Source organism: Mus caroli, unplaced genomic scaffold (genome assembly GCF_978045245.1).
Source record: "Mus caroli unplaced genomic scaffold, Mus_caroli_1 scaffold_6, whole genome shotgun sequence".
Classification (NCBI taxonomy): Eukaryota; Metazoa; Chordata; class Mammalia; order Rodentia; family Muridae; genus Mus; species Mus caroli.
The window spans coordinates 111,611,470-111,635,717 of record NW_028227261.1 but is presented as its reverse complement, the minus strand read 5'-3'; the positions used below and the strand labels follow the sequence as shown (position 1 = coordinate 111,635,717).

Genomic DNA, 24,248 nt, shown 5'->3' with positions numbered 1-24,248 from the left:
CAGTTGACCCTTCATTCATCAGGAACTGCCTACTTTTTCTATTTCTACACAGAAGGGGTCCACAGACTAGGAGGTTTTCAGCTTAGTATGTTCTCTTAGGTATCAGATACTTACTTAGGAAATAGGAACACAGTCAGGCTTGGTGGTACCTTTAATGCCAGTAGAAAGGAGGCTGAGGCAGATGGATCTCTATGAGTCTGAGGCCAGCTTGGTCTACATAGTGAGTTCCAGGACAGCCAGGGCTATGCAGTGAGACTTTTCTCAAATCACTAAGCAAGCAAACAAAGAGGAAAAAAAGTAATAGGAATGCAGGACACAGTGGTTGTGTAGCCACTGAAAGTCTTTCCTGGTTGAGAATCCTTTCAACACTAAATTTAGACTCAGCTAAATGATAGTGAACACAGAAAGACTCGAATGTCAAACATCAAATTAAATAAAATCCCTGTTATTCTGCATTCTCTAAAATGGCCAAGTAAAGAAATCAACACACACACACACACACACACACACACACACACACACGCACTTTTTCGTGTGTTTTTAAAGTCTGAGACTGACTATGTAGCACTTGCTGTCCTGGCACTTGATGTGTAGAACAGGCTGGCTTTGAACCCACAGAGCTCCACTGGTTTCTGACTCCTGGGTGCTGGGACTAAAGGCATATAGCACAACATCCGGCTTAAACAACACATGGTTTAGACACAGTTTTATTACTCTCCAATGAAGTTTCATTACTCCCTTCATCACTCTCAAAACAACCCAAGCATAACTCTAACATGGAAAGAATCTTTATTGTTACAAAATAAACCTACAGACAGCCATAGCTATAGTAAATGAAATTATTTTTATGCTTCTATTTTTTTCTGTAAAACACATTTGCTCCTTGGAGGATTTCAAATTTCTTTTACTAAAACAACTGTGTAACCTAATGTCTTGAGACTACATCTATGAACTGTTTACACTTTATACTTAATGCTAGTAACAGCATCTCTTCTAAGTGCAGTTTGTGTATGATGTATGCATATCATATGTGTTCGTGTTGTGAATAGGGGTCCATGGGTACCACAGAACACATGTGCAGGTCAGAGCTTGAAATGGGGTCCCTTATTCTTCACTGCTGTCTGTGTGAGACTTGCTGGCCTGAGAATTTCTGACCTCCTGTCTTTGCCTCCCAGCTCCTGGTGGGGATACTCACTGGGGCTACGATCATTGTGCTACTGAATCCAATCCTTCCTTAGCTCTGAGGATAGTACCTCAGGCTGTTACACTGCGTGCCAAGTGCTCTCATCCACTGAGCCATCTTCCCAGCCAGTCTTCCAAACTTACTAAAGGAAAAGTCATTTCAGATTTTTAAAGATGTCTACACTAGCTGGGCATGGGGGGGTGGGGGGGATGCTTAAACAATCCCAGTGCTTTGTGAGCTTGAGGCTAGTCTAATCTACATAACAAGTCCTAAGCCAGGTCAGTCAAGGCTACATAGTGAGACTCTGTCTCAAAAAAGAAAAAAAAAATTACCTAATATAAATGGTTTACTTTTAAAAATCCTTTTAATTTTTCCTATGTTTGAAATGATAGTTACTTTTAGACCTCATTACATATATTGATAACAAGTAAATTTTTAAGTTATAGAAAAAATTATGCTCTTCGAAATGATATTTATTACTGCAACAACCAGGGAAATGAGCAAGATGATGTAATGATTAGGGAAGTTAATTTGTTTGGAAAAGTGTGCAATTAGTATGGTGCTGGCCTGTGCATCTAATGCTTGCACACACAGACCAAACGTAAAGGAAGACCAAACATAAAATACATTTTGATACTATTTTCTTAAAGTAGGCCATTATAAACTAGTATCAATGAATAGAACATGTTAATCACAGCTACTCAAAATGCTGAAGCAAGAGAATCAGGTGAACCAGGAGTTCCAGGCTTGCCTAGGCAATATATCAAGTACCTGCAGCCTAAAGTAAATAAAGAAATAAAATAACATAAAAAAGCAATGCTGGTAAGTTACCAAATCCCTCTAACTAACCTCTCACCCCATGTTCATGTGAGCATCTTTAATTAAATGCACTGGGTCACAAAACAATAAAAGTGCAAAGTGTGGGAGGTAACTCAGCAGCAGAGCACCTGAGGTCACAGGCACAAACTCCAATTCCCAGCACTGCCGGAACCAAACCATAAATGTAAGCACTCATTCAATAAACCATTAAGGAGTGGTTGTCAACTTCCATATGATTCTTAATATATTTTAATTTCATTTCATTTTAGATTCAGAATTGTTATGTTATGGTTGTTATATGAGAAAATCTCATGGAAAATACTTTTAACACTGACAGTAAACTAAAACATGATATTGGCTAGTTTGGGTTGTATCATGAGACCCTGATTCAAAATAAAATACAATAAGTTTTTTAAAAGAAAAAGAAAAACTGTGCACAAAAAACACTGGGAGAAGTGGAGAGCTTAATTGTGTATTAGATTATGTCATTGTATTATACTATAAAATTTCTTAGTGTTATCATAGCACTAAGGTTATATAAGGTAAAGTCCCCTTCTTAGAAGTTATGTGCTCACGTACCTTCTAGTGATGTAACATAATGTCTGCAACTCACTGTAAAATGTCAGGAAAAAGAGCCCATGGAGATTAATATACTAGAGATAATGAAATCAAATAAATGTGGCTATGTGTTGATGCAACTAAGTCTAAGCAACAAGAATATGAGTATTCATTGTATTATTTCCCCAAAATTTTAAGTTGAAATAGTTCTTTAAAATGCTGGGGAATAGGGAAGAGCACAAACCTAAGATTTTCCTTTGTACTTACAATGTATGAGAGTAGTCTATGGAAGGGCACATAAAAAGAGCAGTATAAAGGGAACCAGCAGGCAGGAAGGTATGAGATACAGGGAGACCATGCATACAGTGGGAGGTTCTTCACTGAATGCTGTATAGTACCTTAAACAGATAAATATTGTGTATTGAAAAAATTAATAAAATGAATTAAAGTTCCAGCAAAAATACCAAATCTGCTGTAATAAGATTATATTGGTTTTCTTATGAACTTCTAATTTTAGTAAATTGTTTGTAAAAATTATTGATGCAGAGAAGAGATGAGGTGGAAGGAAGGAGCAGGTTTCGTCCAACTGCTCACCCAGGTGGGCATGTCTTCACCAACAGGCTCACAAAGACAAGTATTGCCACTGGAAACGTCTAAACATAAGCGTGTGAGAAAGACACTAAGGCCTGTCTTACCACCAGGATCCTGCCTGTCAGTTGCCATCATGGGACCTGGATCAATACCAACCTGAGGGCCCGACGCTCTGGATAATCAAGGTCGTAACTCTGCATAGAGTCATTGCAAGAGTCATGGGAACTGCCTTGAAGAAAGAGCTGCTGTGGCAGCCGCACAGGAACAGGGAACTGGTGCACAGAAGCATTGGGCTGGGTAGTTGTGTGGTAAGGAGGTGGGGCGCTATTGCTGGTCTCACTGCGGTAGTCACTGTCTCGGTCATCGACGGCACTATCAGGGTCTTCAAAGGCTGTAGAAAAAACAGAGGCCAACCACCCAAGTGTTATGTCATTTTCATAATGTTTCCTGCTTCTAACTTAGGTAGCTATACAGCTGAAGCTTAAAAATAAGAGTAAAAACTTGAGCTGCACAGAAGTCAGGAGCATCTAAATGGTCTGTCTCCTTAACAAGAGATAAGGACATGACAGTTTCATTTTACTGTTGACATTAGAGGAACACCTAAATTGCATTTTCCCAATGCAAAATTCTCAGGAATTCTGCTTCCAGTTTTCTAGCTAGCATGACCTAATTAAGCTCTGCCTTGAAATACCTCCCAGAGATTCTGAGGTTCTGTGATTATCAAAGGGGAAAGAGCAAAGGGGAGATGTCTTTCCCATGTCTTAGAAGAAAATATATTTTAATTTTAATTTTAATTTAAAGTTGGTCTGGAGCTTACAGCCTTTAAAATGCATGGACTGAGCCAAAAAAGCATGCATCTCAGAAGCCGGACCTAGGATCAGGACAGCTGTGGTCAGGGCTTTTGTATCAATCCAAAGGCTCCAAGGGCAGCTTAAGAACAGCAGCAGAACTGACTTGCTGCAATACAAGTTTCCCTAATAATTCCTATCAGGAGTCTATACCCTATGCTCATATAATAATTCCTATCCTCAGTGTGGGCTGAGAGAAGAAGAAAACATATCCACACTCTCACTTGACAGTGCAATAGTGATCAAAATTAGTTTTGCTTTTAAAATCAGCAACGACTAGCTAAATTTTCTTAATAACTAAAATCACAATCATCTATTGGATGAAGCACAAGGTCCCCAATGAAGGAGCTAGAGAAAGTACCCAAGGAGCTGAAGGGGTCTGAAGCCCCATAGGAGGAACAACAATATGAACTAACCAGTACCCCCAGAGCTCACTGGGACTAAACCACCAAAGAAAACACATGGTAGGACATGTGGCTCTAGCTGTATATGTAGCAGAGGATGGCCTAGTCAGTCATCAATGGGAGGAGAGGCCCTAGGTCCTGTGAAGGCTTGATGCCCCAGTATAGGGGAATGCCAGGACTGGGAATGGGAGTGGGTGGGTTGGTGAGCAGAGGGAGGGAGGAGGGTATAGGGGGTTTTCGGAGGGGAAACTAGCAAAGGGGATAACATTTGAAGTGTAAATAAAGAAAATATCTATTTTTAAAAAAGAGGAAAAAAATAAAAATATTTTAAAAACCACCATCACAAATAAAAACTGTGTTTGGGAAGGACTGAGCCTAACAGTATGTAAACCACATTACAGAGAAGCCATATCGGATGCTATATCCATATGTGTATGATTAACAAGGTCCCACATGTCCTTTTTTTGCCAAGTTCCTATTTGGCTCACAGTAAAGAAAAGGAACATTCGCCATTCCCAAATGGCAATACATTTAGCACATAATGGGCATCTCATAACCGTAATTTTGAAAGATAATCTCAGTAGCAGTGTAGGCAGAAGAAATCTCCCAAAGACTGTAAGATCAAACTTACACTTGGGCAGAAAATCCTGGCTTGTGTTCATAGAGCAGAAATGACAAATACCCAAAGAACTCAAACACACAAACAAAAATGCAGACAGAACTGATGAAACACACACCTATAACTCCAGACCTTACAAGAGGATTAGAAATTCAAAGCCATCATCATCTATATAACAAGTTCAAGACCAACCCAGGGAATGTGAGCTCTGTCAAGTATTGGCCAGAACTTAATCTTGGGTTGGAACAAGGATATCATGTTTTAAAAAAAACTTCGGGATTTCCCTATGCTGGGGCATTGAGCCTCCACAGGACCAAGGGCCTCCCCTCCCATCAATGCCAGATAAGGTCATCTCCTGGTACATATGGAGCTGGAGCTATGGGTCCCTCCATACGTATTCTTTCGTTGGTGGTTTAGTCCCTGGGATCTCCGGGGAATCTGGTTGGTTGATATTGTTCTTCCTATGGGGTTGCAAACCACTTTAGCTCCTTCAGTCCTTTCCCTAACTCCTCCTTGAGGTGGGAGTGGGTGGGAGGGTGGGGAAGCCCCCTCATAGAAGTGGGGGTTGTGTGTGATGGGAAGGGGGTTTGTGGAGGGGAAACTGGGAAGGGGATAACATTTGAAATGTAAATAAATAAAATAACCAATAAAAAGAAGTGAGATAAAAAAAAAATGTTAAACTTCAGGAAAAAAACAGACAGTGAAGAGGACTCCAGGGCTTTAACGTTAGTCCACAGATAATGGGAGCAAGAAAGAAACACATTTGAGCACTGAAGTACATTAGAAATTAAGGGAAAGGTAAGTCCTTCAGCTTGAATAAAATGTCGTTTAGTGTGTCGGGCACAGCCTCTATGACTTAACCCCTCAGTGTCATGTGACCTAGAGATGAAAACAGCTTCTCAGAAAAAGAGCAATTGCTGAGTGCAAGATTGACTGCCACTCGCCAAAGGGACTTGTGAGCTAGTTTAAGGACAAAAACTATAAAACAGCCAAGTGTGGTGACACATGCCCAAGTTTGAGGCCTGGTCTATATAAGAGAGCTCTGAGCCAGCCACGGCTACATGGTGAGGCATGTCTCAAAGGAATAAGAAAAATACTTTTTTTTTTTTTAATGGAAAAGCCCCTGGTAAAGTTTATTTGAAAGATGGAAAATTAAAAGGCTGGCAATAGTTGCTCATTCAAATATTGGATGCTTACACATGCTTGTCTAAACAACACAGAAGAATTAGAATATATGTTGGCTTAATAGGAGAATGAAAATATGAGTCAAATACTGAATTTTTATTCAAGGAAGTTACTACATGAGAACACCATAAGCCAGGCACAAGTTTGAGGCCTGGTCTACATAAGAGAGTTCCAAGCCAGCCAGGGCTACAGAGTGAGGACTTGAAAGGAAATAAAGTTTACTTCCTGATTGGGAAGGGAGAAAAACTTTAGGGACATGCCTTCAAAAAAACCACAGCTTTTCAGTAGGTTGGGAAGGGAGAAAAACTTTAGGGACATGCCTTCAAAAAAACCACAGCTTTTCAGTAGGTAAAAAGTGGAGGGGAAGGGAATACCTGCCAGAGTTCAGATAAGAAAGATAGTACAATGAAAGTGTGTGTGTGTGTGTGTGTGTGTGTGTGTGTGTACTCATATTCTAGAATATGTATATTCTAAGAAAAATTTGGTACTTCACTCAGCATGTACATGAAAGACAATAATCGAAAATAAATGTAGCCTAGGTAAGATAATTTAACCTGTGGCAAGATGGTCCTCCAGCCTCACAGGAAACACTCAAGAAAACTGAACACTAACCCTCTCTGGTATGTAGTCTTCTTAAATCCTGAAAACCACTAGAACTTTGCTGGCCGGAGAAGAAAGAAAAGAGAACTGACATGTATTCTTGGTGACTTACTTTTTTCAACTTGAGAATCTTAACATTTCTGATCTTTCTCAAGCTGTTTAGAGCAGTTCTCTAGCAGGACACAAGCCACGGGAAGTAAGTACTTAGACATTCCAATGACAATGATCATATAACTCCAACCATTCATCGCCTGAGTGCCAGAGAAGCTGGTTCTTGCTCTGTCCAATGGGCAAAGTCAGCCTAGAGATGAGCACTCTGCTAGAAAGAACTGGCTGCCTGCTCACCAACCTCAAGAGCAAAGGTAGGGTGGGTTTCTGTAGGATTCTAGAGTAAGCAGGATGCTTCAAGGAAAAGTCAAACCATGGCTCCTGTCCCTTACTTACCACCACATGTCTGCACTAACAGTAATCCTGTCTCTAGTTCAGCTCAGAACAAATTTTCCTCTGGTCATAGCACTCCTATGTCAGGAGACCAACACTGCCAACATCAAAAGCTGATGGCCCACCTTGTCTAAGGAATAGCTCAGTGGCTATTAACTGCAACTTTGTTGTTTAATTCTCATTCAAAATCACTCTCTTCCCTTCTCCTCTTACTCCTGCTCCCTACCACACCCTGCTACCATTTAAATAGGAGAAGGGAACTGAATTACCTGTACTGATATGCATGAATATCTAGCTTCAAAGCTGAGAGGAAAAAAAAAAAAAAAACTGGGCTGGCAAGATAGCTCAGTGAGTACAGGCACCTGGTGACCTGAGTTCAATCCTTGAGATCTACATGCTGGAAGGAAAAAACTCCTACAAGTTATCCTCTAACCTCCACACTCCCACAGTACATTCATGTTTATATGCCACACCCAGTGGGGCATGTGCAACACACACACACACACACAAAAGAAAAGGTCTGGAAAATGATAAGGAATTGAATGCTTACGTACTCTGAGGCTCTCCCCAGCCCAAATAGGTCCAGTGACCTAAGGAAACCACAAAGAAGAAGCAAAAGAAGTATGACAGATAAAATTTTAGTAGGAATTCAAAATAAAAGATCATTTCTCCCTCCCACCGATTCTTATATGTCTTATCATACTCCTGCCTACTCTATTTGTGGACCACAAGCTTTATATTACAGATTATCTACCTTCTAAAAAACATGAGGTAAATCTACACAGTATTTTTATGCTTTGCTGCTTACTACAGAACAAAATTGCTAATTTGCTGCTGTTCAAACCTCCTTCTAGGTCTCTCAGAATATCATCATTTAGGAGCTCATATATCTTTGCTCAGTCAAAATAAAATCTTGATCTCCTCTCAAAGAAGCACATCCTGTGTCCTTGCTCTCTAAGCATGGCCTGCCATAGTGTATCCATAAGAAGCCCAGCCATCTTACCACGAACAAAGGGTGATCATCCATCTGGGAGCCACTCTTGCTACTCTCTAGAGAGGATGGCTTAAAAGTAGGGAGGAACAAGGTCTATTTTACCCTCTAATTGTCTAATACATAATAAAATACCCTAACATATTGGACTTTCGGAGGAAAGCATTTTTTTTTGAATTACATATAACATTTCAATTAAGATTATCAAAATATAAACTTTGAAGAATAGAAAAAATAAAAGCATTTTTCTATGCACTTTCAAAGCAAAAAGTAAAACATTAGTTAAATTTAAATTCTTTCCTATACCCAAACTGAATTTGGAATAAAAAACTAGATAAAGATCAGCAGTTAATCCTAGGGAAAAGGAAATAACTTAGCTTCTTGATTAGGAACATACGCTTTAAGTTAAAGCTCAATTCTCCTGGCTCTATTATCTACTACAATATGGTTTTGGAAACATCATTGCGGATACCTCCTCATCTGTAATAGGAGAATAACAACACGAGTCTCTTTGTGTCTTAAGGATTAAGTGAGAAAGCGCACATCAAGTGAGTAGTCCCTGGAATTTGATCAGCAGCTACCATTTGGTGGTTCTTAGGTTGCCAGGTTTTTGCTTGTGTTTGAGGTTCCTAATAAACGGGTGGCAGAAAGGAAACAACTCCTTGACCCGTGCTCTCTGGCAGTGCTAAGATCCACAAGGAATATGCAATGTCTGGTCCAGGAGACTCAAGATTTTTGAGCATGTGGCTATCTTGAAAGTAAGACCCAAAATTCTAGGGGCATCAGCTGATGGCTCAGCTGAATGCCCCATGCTGAGCAAACGTGACTACTACAGAGTCACAGGCTGTTTAGCTGATCACTGATAACCCCTTTCTTCCTTAGCATGGATGTCTCTGTTTACTCCTCAGACATGATGGTACACTGGTTTGGGGTACCATTTATATTTTTTTATAATTAAGTTTATTGCCTAGTCATGGGTAGGGGATAAAAGGAAAATTCTCCCAGGCTATAGTGCTGTTGTCATGGCAACTGCTAGAGGGTAATTACCTTGTTTCTTTTTAAAAGAAAAAAACAAAAAAAATCATATATTGCTCCAGGCAAGTGATAAAGCTGTGTCTCACTAACTCAGAGCCCAAAGGTAGCTCTCCCTGCAGACATAGTTTCCTTCTTGAGCACTCCAAAACAGAGCATAGTTTCTTCTACTTAATTAAGTATGTCCCCATTACATAAAGAAACTGAATGTATAATCTGACTCCAGCTATCAGCACCATCCTAAACCTGAGGGGGATGGAGCATGCCCCACTTCTCAGGCGCTCTAATACTCCAGTCTCTGTTCTCACAACTCCAGCTCAAAAGCATTGTAACAGAAATACTACTACTTTAGTCAAGGAAGTCTCCTTCCCCACCCCCAAAATGCATCTCACTAGTTAATAGGACAATAATTAAGAATAGTTTTACTGTGAAGACATCCAATCACAGGGCATCTTCAGTAGTATTTAAAAATCAAGTAATGTTAGGAATGTGGGACTATCTGGAAGGCAATATTGTGTCTTTTAAGAGAAAGGAAGTAGATTCAGTGCTCGACTTCATAAAGAGAACTGTGATGCAGTGTGGCCAGTTGGGCTGCTAGGGAAGCTGACGTACACATTCATCAACACCCTGAACTCTGTATGTCACAGAGAGGGTGGGAAGACATGGAGAGATCCATGAGACATTTTGAAGGCAAAATCAATCGGGCTTGATGAGTAACTCAACAGCAAGCTTTTTAGCTTGAGCTAATAGATGAATGTAACATTAGTCACTGAGAAGAGGTACATAAACACAAGGTCAGGAGGAGGGTATGAGCAAGTGGAAATTAGGCATATTAACTCTGTATATCTATTGGATGCATTAACTGAATTTTGTTCAATGCACAGCTAGGTATCTGGAAAGAGCACTCAAAAAAGAGATGGGGAGAAGAGATGTTGATGTTTTTAGGATTAAATTCCAAAGAAGAAATGGCTGTTTATGTTTTGTTCTCCTGTTGTATTGTGTCTAAATAATACCTAATGAAAAGCAGAAGCTCAGGTGAGAAGGGTCTGAGTAATCGCTATACTAGCCTGATGACTTCAGTTTGATGCCTGGAACTCACACAAAAGTCAGATGTACTGGCTGTATCGTAATCCCAACACTCCTATGGCAAAATGAAATGTGAACACAGGAGAGTCAGCTTGAGGCTGGGTTTTGCAGCAGAAGAGATACCCTGCCTTAAGAAAAGATAGAAGGAAATAATTAACTCCTAAGAAGCTATCCTCTGACTGCTATATGCACGCCATAGCAAGCACATATTTTGTCTCACACACACATACACAGAAACAATAATAGTTATTATTATATTAGTTATATTATTTTTGATGTTTAATATTTAAATGTTATTAAATTCATTAAATAAAATTAAATTGTATTAAATAATATTTCATAATAATTACTATTTTTAAAAGCAGAAACTCAAACAAATACTTATAAATGGATGAATAAAAACAAAAATGTATATAAGAACACTAAAGCAGATTGCAAATTAAGACTAAAAAAAGACAGCTGTGGCTGTATCTCAGAAGTAGGGCACTTGATTACCATGTGCTTAACTTTCAGACAGACAGAAAGATCGAATGAACAAATGGACCGCTAGTCATGCTAGTACACACCTGTAATCTCAGCACTGAGAAGGCTGACGCAGGAGGGTCACAAATGCAAGGCCAGCCTAGGATACAATGCAAGACTGTTGTTAAGCCCAGAGATGATCTGTATGGGGGAGGGCTCCAGAGAAGAACGGTAACAATCACCTTTTAAACAAGAAGGAAGAAGAGGGAGAGAACAACTTCAGTGCCTGATGGTACAAAGTGTCTGTGAGGTCCTGAAGACACCGAAGCTTCTTACACATTTCTAGCAAGAATGCAAAGGGCAGAACATTCTAGAGAATGCTTCTTGGCATTTCTTGTAAGGTTATGCACACATCACATAATCCAATCACATTCCTACTTGATTTTTATCCAAAAGAAACAAAAATATGCTCACACAAAAACCTATGTTTGCAGTTGCTTGTTTCAGTTTTTAGAATCACAAAAACTGGAAATAGAAATGTCCTTCAACTGACAAATGGGTAAACAAACTGGCACACTCACAGAGTAGTATATTAGTCAGTAGTAACAAGGGATGAAGCACTGCCACACGTAGGTGTATCTCAAACACATTACAAGTTAAAGACGACAGACTCAAAAAGCTAAGTACCGTGTGGTTCCATTTATACGCCATTCTGAAAGACGCAACACCGTAGATACAGAGGGTTGCTATGGGCTAAGAGTGGAAGAGGCTGACTACAAAGAGGTAAAAGGATTTTGGGAGATCAGAAAACTGCTGTATATCTCAACTATGGTGGAGATTACAAACTATGGGTAGCTAAAATTTTTAATAACATATACCAAAAGGCAAAGTTTACTCTATATAAATTACACATTAATAAATAAGTATTTTGTACTGGGTGTGGTAGTGCCTGCCTTTAACCCTAGCACTTGGAAGGCAGAGGGGCAGGTGGATCTCTGAGTTTGTGGCCAGCCTGTTCTATAAAATGAGTCCCAGGGCAGCCAGGGCTACACAGTGAAACCCTGTCTCAAACTCCTCCCCCAAAGTCTTTTGAAACAAGAAGAGTTTACCAGCCTCTGCAAAGAACTCATGTAGACAGTACATTGGGCAGCAGAAATAAACAGTAAGCAGTAATTTCAATGGGAAATTTGAAAGACTAAAAACTATAATATAGACTTCATGCAATGTAAGGAAAGGCATCAAAAGTTTCCACAATTTATCCAGTAAAATGCCATATGTGAGCAGAGAAGAAAAGCTATTACCTATCACAGGATGCCAAAGAGAAAACAAGCAACAAAAGACAGTAGCCAAATGTACTACAGAAGCAAATCAGCAACACTGTCTTAGCTGGACATTCAGGCTTGCCGAGTGAGCATGAAAATGACTACTTTAATTAACATGCTAATGTTAGCACTTCTGAAGAGCCTCCAGTCTTTTCTGCTCACATGTTTATCAGAGGAAAAGTCAATCCCCCTGGCTCAGTGGCACTGGTTACAGAGAGTCTTGTAAACTAGCTAGCACTCTCTAAGAGACCGGAAAAAAAAAAATCACACCGTTTTTGCTTCTGTCATATTCAATACAACACTGAACATTTCTTGAAGTGAAAGCATAGTTATAACACATAACATTTCTCTAGCCAAAATGAGGAATATTTTTGTCACACGCCAAGCAAATCTCTAGCTGATACCAACTAGTGTCCTATAATTTGATTCAAATTTGATATAACCCAGTTGGATACCACATCAGATTCCCCAGGTAAAGCCAATTCACAAAACCTCTGCCCCACCTCAGACATAAATCACAAGTTCCAGGCACATGCTTTTGACAAATCAGCTACAAACTGGAACTGTCATGATCCCTGGCTTAGCTTTATTTGCTAGGATGTCTAAAGAAAACAGGGCAGATATTATTTATTACACCAGTTTTAATGAAGAATATTATAAAAGTATACAAATGCACAGCCAGATGAAGTAATATTTAAGACAAGGGCTCAAGGGGTCCTGAGTATTAGATCACCCTCCCAATTTACGGATGTCTGTTCCAATGGTGAGGTTCTCTAAATCTATATATAGTTTGAAGATGTTTATAAAGGCTCCACCATAAAGATATAACCAGTAAGTTCAATCTCCAGTCCCTTAAAACATGCTGGGGCAAAAGTTTCTAATCTCCTTGACATAGCTTAGTCTTTCTGATGACCAATCCCTCATCCAGGAGCCACCAGGAGGCACCTCTTTAGAATAGGATATTCCTAATTCCCAGAACATCCTGAGAGACTGAAAGCCCTTTGTCAGGAACCAGAAACAAAGAAATAAATACGTATTTTTTCTTGCTATAAATCACAACACCACAAGTCCTCACTGATAATGACTCTGTGTTTATAATGTTAACAGCTCTCTGATATGGAATCATTAGCAAGTGTACCTTAAAATCTAAAACTGCTTAAGTCCCAACAATGCAAAACCAGAAACCACAGACCCATTCCTAAAACTCTTACTTCCTCTTGTGACGTCTCATCTGTCAATGAGCTTAGAAAATTTGGCTGGAGCCTTCTTCCTCTTAGCCATCCTCAGATGTCTGAATGTCCCTATGAGGACTTTGCATGTCCCCCATATAGCTTTGTACCTGATTTATTACAGGTAATTTGCTAGACCTACAGGATTCTAATCACTGTCCCACTCTACCTACTTAGCATACAATTAGATTTAAAGAAATTAGTCTCACTTCTAGCCACACATTTCCCTATTAATAAACTATAACAGGCAATTGATTATTTCTCTCCATGGCTTTCAAATCAAATAAATATGAAATCTCAGTGGAGCTCAGTCTCCCAAAACTTTAGTCTCCCATATTTTAGCTCCTTAGAGATGGGTGCTGTCTCAGTCCTTCTGCTTGCCATACTCGGAGGTGGGGCAGCAATAGCCTGGCTTCCTCAACTTGTTCCTCTTCTACAGCTGGAGCATGCTTCTGCTCTTTGCGTAAAGCAAAGTATTCTAGTTTTGCAACCAGACAAACCTGGGTCCAGTGCAATTACTTATAGACTAGTACCGTCTCTCTACTCATTTTCTCATTAATTAAAAGTAATGGTTAATGTTACTTACTTCTCATGGCCACATAAATAATGCAATATCACTCATGTATCTACCATGGGAAATAATAGGCATTCCCCAGTACTCCTTCAACAACTGTTACCCTCAAACTCATTTAATTCTTCTTACATACTGCTCAGTAACTCCAGCCCAATGTCTCTATTAACAAGATAAAAACTGACAATTCCTTTTAAAGTTATACATGCATCTATAGCTACCACTCATGTGACTCAGCCATTCTACCTCTAGGTTTTTAACCAAAAGAAAATATGTGACAGAAAATGATAGTCTTATTAATAACCAGACACACTGAATACCTATCAATAAGTGAACAGATAAGCAAAGTGTGGTGTAACCAGAAAACTATTAAGCAATGAAAAGGAACAACACTAGATAGAAGGTTGAATCTCTGCTGGGCAGTGATGGCCCAGGCTTTTAACCTGAGCACTCGGGAGGCAGAGGCAGGAAGATCTCTGTGAGTTTGAGGCCAGCCTGGTCTACAGAGCAAGTGTGAGGACAACCAAGGTAACAGAGAGAAACCCTGTCTCAAAATCAAAATAAAAAGTTGAATCTCAAAATCCTTACATTCAATGAAAGCTAGGCACAGAAAGAATGCACACTGTGCAATAGACACAGAAAGAGGGCACACTGTGTAGTTAAATTTACATAAAACTCTAGAACAGCCAGGTGTGGTGGCACATGTCTGTAATGCCAGCAAAACTAGGAAGACTGTAAGTCAGATGACGTCCTAGACTATACAGTGAAAAACCTGATTCAAAAAAAATTTTTTAGGACTGAAGAGACGATTTATCATTTATAAAAGCATTGGCTGTTGTTTCAAAATTCACATAAAGTGTCTTACAACTGCCTGTAGCTCCAGTTCTCCAATACCCCTTCTGGCCTCGGTGAGTACAGCACGCACATGGTACATAAACACTCTGGCAGAACACCATGCATACAAAATAAAAAATGTTTGAATAATAATACCCAGAAGGGGTATTGGAGAACTGGAGCTACAGGCAGTTGTAAGACACTTTATGTGAATTCTGAAGACCTCCAATTTAGAAACTCTTTAATGTCTGGCAGTGGGTCTCTGGATCTGCTCCTATATGCTACTGGAAGAAGTCTTTCTGATGATGACTGGACAAGGCACTGATCTATGAGTATAGCAGAATATCATTAGGAATCATTTCATTGATTTTTAAATTTTAGTTAATATAGTTTTATTCCCTAGCTCCCCTTGGAGATAGGGAAACCCCAAAGAAGAGGAAGAGAAAAGACTGTAGGAGTCAGAGGGGATGGAGAACATCAAGGAAACACAGCCCACCAAATAAACTAAGCAGGGTTCATATGGGTTCACAGAGACTGAAGCAGCAAGCACAGAGCCTGCATGGTCAGCACCAGGTCCTCTGCGTATGTTATGGCTGTTAGCTTGGTGCTCTTGTGAAACTCCTTACAGTGAGAGTGGCCATATCTCTGACTCCTTTGCCTGTTCTTAAGACTTTTTCCTGCCTATTGGGTTACTTTATCCAGCCTCAATATAAGAGCGTTAGCCTGTCTTATTGTATCTTGTTTTGGCCTGTTTGTCTGTTGTCTCTTGGAGACCTGCTCTTTTCTGAAGGGAAATGGAGGAGTATTTGATCTGGGGAAGACAGAAGCTACTGGGGGTGGGGGGCAGATAGGAGGAAACTATGGTGGGGCTGTATTGTATGAAAGAAGAATCTATTTTCAAAAAAAGTTAGAAACAACCAAAAATATAGAAACCCAAATCTACAGAGAGAGGAAGCCGGTAGTGTTTTCAGGAGATGGTGAGAACATGAAGAAACAGATGGGAAGTTTTCATATTTTCATTGTGGTGTGTCACTAGAAGACAAAACAAAACTAATCAAATTGTGGCTTTTCCACAGTAGGACATCTTTATTATTCTAATACAAATTAAAGACACTGACCTTACTGACAGTGACATGGGGACCAGGAAGGGATGAAGTACTGCTGAGCTTTCTTGTACCTTTTAATAGGGATACTCACTACTGTAGTTTTTAACAAAACAATCTAACAAGTTAAACTTTTGCCTTGCATTTGGGGCGTCATGCATGTGCCCCACCAGGCAGGAGCTCAACTAAACTGTCTGTACACCCTCAATCAAACTATATTATTACAATAAGTTCATCTTTCATATATAAGTTCTGTCTCAGTACACTTGAGGATTTTTTTTTTAATTTTTTTGTTTTTTGTTTTTAAAACAATCATTTTACTGACATTAAGCATAGTATGAACCTTGGAATGAACATGCATTGTCTTCCTTATACCACACATTTTCTCACACTATGAGGCTTACATGTGATATATTTTCCAGAGAACATTTAATGAAAAAATTATAATTAGCATTTTACCATAGCCGGGCGGTGGTAGCGCACGCTTTTACTTCCCAGCACTCAGGTGGCAGAGGCAGGCGAATTTCTGAGTTCGAGGCCAGCCTGATCTACAGAGTGAGTTCCAGGACAGCCAAGACTACATGAGAAACCCTGTCTCAAAAAACCTTAAAAAAAAAAAAAAGCATTTTACCAGAAAATTTGCAGATCATATTATTATGATGCATGTGTTTAACCTTTCTTGAGTCTTTGTACAAATTAGACTGACAAAAAGATGAGTCAGCAATCCTGTTCTCTTGGAACCTAGCTTGGTCACTAGCAAGACCCAAATATAGGGGTTTTTTTTCCAATTTTTTATTAGATATTTTCTTCATTTACATTTCAAATGCTATCCCAAAAGTCTCCTACACCCTCCCCCACCCGCCCTGCTCCCCTACCCATCAACTCCCACTTCTTGGCCCTGGTGTTCCCCTGTACTGGGGCATATAAAGTTTGCAAGACCAAGGGGCCTCTCTTCCCAATGATGGCCTACCAGGCCATCCTCTGCTACATATGCAGCTAGAGACATGAGCTCTGGGGGTACTGGTTAGTTCATATTGTTGTTCCACCTATAGGGTTGCAGACCCCTTCAGCTCCTTGGGTACTTTCTCTAGTTCCTCCATTGGGGGCCCTGTATTCCGTCCAATAGATGACTGTGAACATCCACTTCTGTATTTGCCAGGCACTGGCATAGCCTCACAAGAGACAGCTATATCAGGGTGCTTTCAGCAAAATCTTGCTGGCATGTGCAGTAGTGTCTGCGATTGGTGGCTGATTATGGGATGGATCCCCGAGTGGGGTAGTCTCTGGATGGTCCGTCCTTTCGTCTTAGCTCCAACCTTTGTCTCTATAACTCCATGGGTATTTTGTTCCCTATTCTAAGGAGGAATGAAATATACACATGTGTGGAGGTTTTGGTGGGTTTTTTTTAATGCTTGTCTTTAAATCTTATTATTTCATTATTAGCCTTCATGTGATCTATCCTATCTACACTCTACAGGTTGCAAGCTCCCAGAACATCAGAATAAAGTATTTGTCTGTTATGTTTGCTTGTATGTTTTGAGCTAGTCTTGGGTAATCCAGACTGGCTTCAAACTCACTGTGTACTGAGGATGATCTTGAACCCCTGATTGTCCTGACTCAGTCTCCCAAGTGCTGAGACTACAGGCAGGCATAATCAAGTATAACTCAAAGCGAAGAACTACAGGCTCTGTCTTTGGGCTTCTCCCTTTGTCTTTCATAGCCTATGCTGAAAAACAAATGAATGAAGTAGATTCTTCTTAAACTCAAGACCATTTGTCTTAATAAGAATTAGTCAAGGTTCTTGTTTAAAAATACAGATTTGGGGGCTGTAGCGATGGCTCAGCAACTAAGAGCAACCTTTTGCAGAGGTTCTAAGATCAGCTTCCACCACACACATGAACTGGCCCTTATTCCTGCAACAAGGTATTTGACATCTTATTCTGGACTTCATAGGCAACTGCACTCACACATGCACAAGCCTTCACACAGACACACATGCAAACACAAAGTTAAAAATAAATGTATTTTATTTTCGTTTTCTTTTTGTTTTGTTTTTGTTTGTTTGTTTGTGTGTGTGTGTGTGTGTTTGTTTTTTCTGAGACAAGGTTTCTGTGTAGTCCTGGCTGTCCTGAAACTCTGTAGACCAGAACCTTGAACTCAGAATTCTTGAACTCTGGCCTTGAACTCAGAATTCTGCCTGTTCTGCCTCCAGAGTGCTGAGTGCTGAGATTAAGGGCATACACCACCACTGTCTGGCTCTATTTATTTTAAAATAGATTCCTAGATCCTGCTTTCAAAAACTGAGTCAAAAGGCTGGGAAAGGCTTAGGACTCTGTGTGTTGTTGCTATGTACATTTCTTTTATGAACACTGATGATTTTTATGCCAATAATTTTTTATTTGAATTCTTTTTTTATTTGATATTTTCTTTACATTTCAAATGTTATCCCCTTTCCTGGTTTACCCTCTAAAAACCCCCTACCCCTTTCTCCCTCCCCCTGCTCACCAACCCACCCACTCCTGCTTCCTGGTCCTGGCATCCCTCCACACTGGGGCAAAGAACCTTCAGAGGACCAAGGGTCTCTTCTCCCACTGATGACCAACTAGGCCATCCTCTGCTACATATGCCGTTAGAACCATGAGTCCCACTATGTGTTTTCTTTGGGTAGTGGTTTAGTCCCTGAGAGCTCTGGGGGTACTGGATAGTTCCCATTATTGTTCCTCCTATGAGGCTGCAAACCCCTTCAGTTCCTTTGGTACTTTCTCTAGCTTCTTCATTGGGGACCTTGTGATCCACCCAATGGATGATTGTGAGCATCCACTTCTTTATTTGTCAGGCACTGGCATAGCCTCTAGGGAGACAGCTATATCAGGCTGTCAGCAAGGTCTTCTTGGCATCCACAATAGTGTCTGTGTTTGGTGGTTGTTTATGGGATGGATGCCCAGGTAGGGCAATCTCTGGATAGTCGTTCCTTCAGTCTCTGCTTCACACTCTGTTTCTGTAACTCCTTCCATGGGTATTTTGCTCCCTGTTCTAAGAAGGATTAAAGTGTCCACACTTTGGTCTTCCTTCTTCCTTCATGTGTTTTGTGAATTGTATCTTGGGTATTCTGAGCTTGTGGGATAATATCCACTTATCAGTGAGTACATATCATGTGTGTTCTTTTGTTACCTCACTCTGGGTTACCTCACTCAAGATGATATCCTCCAGATCCATCCATTTGTCTAAGAATTTCATAAATTCATTGTTTTTAATAGCTGAGTAGTACTCCATTGTGTAAATATACCACATTTTCTGTATCCATTCCTCTGTTGAGGGGCATCTGGGTTCTTTCCAGCTTCTGGCTATTATAAATAAAGCTGCTATGAACATAGTGGAGCATGTGTCCTTATTACAAGTTGGAACATCTTCTGGGTATATGCCCAGGAGAGGTATTGCTGGATCTTCTGGTAGTACTATGTCCAATTTTCTGAGGAATGGCCAAACTGATTTCCAGAGTGGTTGTACCAGCTTGCAATCCCACCAGCAATGAAGGAGTGTTCCTCTTTCTCCACATCCTCACCAGGATCTGCTGTCACCTGAATTTTTCATCTTACCATTCTGACTGGTGTGAGGTGGAATCTTAGGTTTGTTTTGATTTGCATTTCCCTGATGAATAAGGATGTTGAACATTTTTAGGTGCTTCTCAGCCATTCGGTATTCCTCAGTTGAGAATTCTTTGTTTAGCCCTGTACCCCATTTTTAATAGGATTATTTGGTTCTTTGGAGTCTAATTTCTTGAGTTCTTTCTATATATTGGATATTAGCCTTCTATCGGATGTAGGTAAAGCTCTTTTCCCAATCTGTTGGTGGCCTTTTTGTCTTATGGACAGTGTCCTTTGACTTACAGAAGCTTTACAATTTTATGAGGTCCCATTTGTTGATTCTTGATCTTATAGAACAAGCCACTAGTATTCTTGTTCAGGAACTTTTCCCCTATGTGTTGGAGGCTCTTCCCCACTTTCTCTTCTATAAGTTTCAGTGTCTCTGGTTCTATGTGGAGGTCCTTGATCCACTTAGACTTGAGCTTTGTACAAGGAGATAAGAATGGATCCATTCACATTCTTCTACATGATAACCGCCAGTTGAGCCAGCACCATTTGTTGAAAATGCTGTCTTTTTTCCACTGGATGGTTTTAGCTCCTTTGTCAAAGAACAAGTGACCATCGGTGTGTGGGTTCATTTCTGGGTCTTCAATTCTACTCCACTCATCTACCTGTCTGTCACTGTACCAACCATGCAGTTTTTACCACAATTGCTCTGTAGTACAGCTTGAGAGAAAATAAGCAATGGAATTTCTTCCGTGAAGAAAACAAACAAACAAACAAAAATAACTCCAGAGTCTCTCATATCAAAGCATAGTGTCCCTGTGCTAAAGGGGGGATGCGCCTAGACCCATACTATGCTACTGAGCTGAAGACTCCTTCACTGTGATTATATAATAGGTTAAAACAATCTAGCTATTGAGCCAACAAATGGCTCAGCACCTGAAGTAAAGCAGCTTGTCATCAGGCTGAGACCAGAGTCTGATCCAACCCTCACAAGTGGTCCTCTGTGCACTCGTGTGTGTGTGTGTGTGTGTGTGTGTGTGTGTGTGTGTGTGTGTCCATCCCTCTCTGTCTCTCTGCACCTCCCCTCAATGTCACATAAGAAATTCTAGCCATTCCTGAACCCAATTCAGTACAGAGTCTCATTTTTAAAAGGTAAGCCTTTGGCATTTATTCCAGGGTAACTAACTGACTGGGATACATCAACATACATCCCTCTAATTCTGTATATTTATTTTTTAAATTTTTATCACATTTTAACTTATTTATTTTGGGTGCATGAACATGTGTGTGGGCACACTCTCGCCACAGTGTCCGTGTAGAGGTCAGAGAACAACTTACAGGACTTAGCTCTCTGTTTCCACCATGTGGCTCCCAGGGAAGCAACTCATGTTGGCAGATTGGAAGCACATGCCTTTATGGGCTGAGTCATCTCACTGGCTCTGTATTTCTTACCTTGTTTCTAGTGGCAATGTAAAAATCAGAAATAGTCACATTAAAAAATAAGGTCTATAATTACCTAACAAAACATCCCCAGGCAACTGTTACATCACTAGTTAACAGCCTAGTGCTAGTTGATTTTTTTCTGTGACTCTGCAATGCCAGAGTACTTGAGACCCAAACTCTTAAGTGAAAAGCCATCTGCCCAGGCAATGACAGGATTCACCTATCGATTACTAAATTGCAGTAATTATCAGATAGCTCAGAAAGAACATAAAATCAAGCAGTAGAAATCATTCCTTTCCCCTTTACCAGACAGTAGATTAAACAAGTATTACAGAACTTCTTTCTGTGGAAGAAATAATATGGAAAACAATAGAAAAGAAACTATAATTTAAAAAGTGCTTCAAACCTAGCATAAAAGAGTAACTAAAAAAAATATTGGCCATCATTACTTGTGAATATAGATATGAAGAACTTAAAAATGAAATACAAGCAAATCAGTCCTAGCATTAAATATATTAAAAAGCAGGGTATATTACATGAAGGCAATAGTGATTTTAATAGAATTTGATTAATTTATTCATCACACTAATAAATCTAAAGAAAATTCTGATGAAAAACTGAGTTAGTACTAAAGCATTATGAAATGTCCAATATCCACTTCTCTTAACTTCAAGTAACAAAATGCCTCCATCAGGTGTCCTACAGGCAAGTCTGTAGGGCTTTTTCTTGGTTAATGATGGAAATAGGAAGTCCCAGTTCACTGAGGGAGGCAGTGCTCACCCTGGGCATGTGGTCCTGGTGGTACAAAACAAAGCAGACTGACCAGTCCAGTTTCTCCAGAACTTCTGCTTCAGGTCCTGCCTCTATGTTCCTGCCTTGAGTTCCTGCCCTGAATTCCCTTCAGTGAACTACAAATGTAAGCTAAAATAAATCCTTATTTTCCCAAGTTGATTGTGGTTATAGTCTTTACCATAACAATAGAAAGCAAACTAAGACAGTCTCTTAATTTAAATATAAAAATTCTACTGAAATATAAGACACAAAAAGTGTATGATGACAACTGTACCATTGGAGAAAACTGTGAGCACACCAATATAATTAACATGCAAATCAAGAATGAATATTCCAAGAACTTTGCAGAGCTTCTTCTACCCAGTGCTGTCAATACTAACCTTCAACTAGCTGTTTTCTAACTCTGCTTTCCCTGGAGAAGAATGCTAATCCTCTTACTTCTTTAAAGTCTTTGTCCAAATGTCATCTGCTCAATACGACCTATGTTCTCCTCATGTTACTTAATGGCACCATTCATCCTCAATTCTAACATAACCAATGCAGCTTCCCCCATCTACTCTTTTACTAGCCTGCTGCTGTCTACATGTTGTATGACTTTGTTAATCACTGTGATCATTGTCTATACTGCAACTCTGAAAGTTTGTGTTTGTTTGCTCCCTGATACATCCCATGCACCTAGAACAGAACCTGGACTACAAGTGCTTCAAAATGTGCATAAATAAGGCACGGTGGCTCACACCTATAATATGGCACTGGGGAGGCTGAGAGAGGAAGACCTACAGAGGGAGATACTGTCCCAAACACTTAAAGTGGATACAAGAAACTGGAGTGTGGCTCAGTAGTGAAGCCTGTCTGGCATCTTTAGGGCCTAAATTCAATCCTAAAAAAACCCAAAAGATAAAAATAAAAACACAGTAGTACAAAACAAACAGACAGAAGGAAAGAACTGAGAAGGAGGGGTTTAGTCAGGTAGAGGAGCCAGTGGGATGAACGGCTAGGTATGAAAAAAAACAGAAACATAAATATATTTTAAATTTTTCAAATGTAACTGGCAGTACCTAACAAAATGTAAGCCTATGTATGACAATGCACTTATCCAGTGAATATTTACTGAGCATGGCTGTTCTTGATACATAAACATTTCCCCACTCATGAAAATGACTTAAAGTAGAAAAAATTAATTAAATAATCATATATGCTAAGTATGGGTAATAAAATAAAGGTACACGAATACAGAATAGGAGGGCTGGGCTGATGGCTCAACTGATAATGTACTTGTGATACAAGCTTGAGGACCTAAATTTGATCCCCCAGAACTCACAGTCTGTTAAATGCTGGAAGCTGGGGTGACAGCCTAGTTGTAAAGTACTCGCCACACAAGGGTGAGGTCCATGCATGTGGGTCATTAGAACCAATGTAAAGCCAGGGTCTCTACTGCACATACATCTGCAATGCATGCTACCCAGCACACCTACAATGAGATGGGAGATAGAGCAAGAATTCTAGGTAATACGCAGGCCAGCTAGCCTGGCATATGCACTAGTAACATAACAAGTTCTTTCTCAAAACAAGGTGGAAGACAAGAGCCAACCCAAGGTTGCCATCTGACCTCTACTTGTGTCCTGTGACTTACACAAGCCTGTACTCACAATACAAACATGCACATATCAGACACACCAAAAAAAAGGTTTGTTTTATTTAAAAAACAAAAAAAAAAGCTGGGTTAATGGGTTATGCCTGTAATGTAAGCACTAGAGAGGCAGGGATCAAAGATAGGAGGATCCCTGGATCTTTCTAGCTAAGCATCAAGCCAAACAGTGAGCTCCAAGGTAAATGAGAAATTCTGTCTTAAAATATAAGATGGAAAAAGAAAAAGAACAAAAAGTTCAGTGGGATGAGAAGAGGGTATGGATCTGGGGAGAACTGGGAGAAGGGTGAATATGAGTCAAGCACACTGTATGAAACCCCAAAGAGCTAGTAAAAACTATATTTAAAGTATTAAATATTTATATCAAAATTAATATTTTATTAAAAATATTTGTTAAATATTTATACTAAAAAATAAGGTGGCAAACAATTGAGGAAGGCATGTGATGTCAACCTCTATACAGACTTGCACACAACAAAGAATATATATTAGAAGAAAAGCCCATTTGCATAGTCTAACAAAAATATACTTGTATTATGTATCTCTTATTATATTGGGTAACAAAAATATTGGAACAAACCCAATGTCCACCAATATGTATAGAGTTTTAAATTTGTAATATAGTTCAACTATAGAATACAACACTTAAATATGATCAACCTTGTAAGCCCAACTATGTAGTGGTTTAAACAGATTTGGCCTCTCTAGACGCATGTGTTTGAATGCTTGGCCCTTGGAGAGTGGCCTCTTTGGAAGAAGTGTGTCATTGTGTGCAAGGGCTGTGAGGTCTCAATGCCCAGCATCCTCCTTCTGGCTGCCTGCAGAAAGGCACATCCTCCAGGCTACTTTCAGATCAAGATGTTGAACCCTTGGCTCTTATAGCACCATGTCTGCCTG

The 24,248-nt window shown here is 39.8% G+C and overlaps 1 protein-coding gene across 4 annotated transcripts in view; it reads right to left on the bottom strand.

The window, feature by feature from the left end:
• The window catches only part of Unc13b (unc-13 homolog B), a 188,739-nt gene that overhangs the window by 95,454 nt on the left and 69,037 nt on the right, over positions 1 to 24,248 (bottom strand). For 2 of the 4 annotated variants that reach the window (XM_029476020.2, XM_029476021.2), the window contains exons 8-9: positions 7,803 to 7,838; positions 3,308 to 3,542 (exon numbers count right to left, since the gene is read on the bottom strand). In XM_029476020.2, coding sequence (XP_029331880.1) covers positions 3,308 to 3,542; positions 7,803 to 7,838 — 271 coding nt within the window. The remainder of the gene's footprint in view (positions 1 to 3,307; positions 3,543 to 7,802; positions 7,839 to 24,248) is intronic. The other 2 variants (XM_085839379.1, XM_021159382.3) reach the window with 1 other exon arrangement.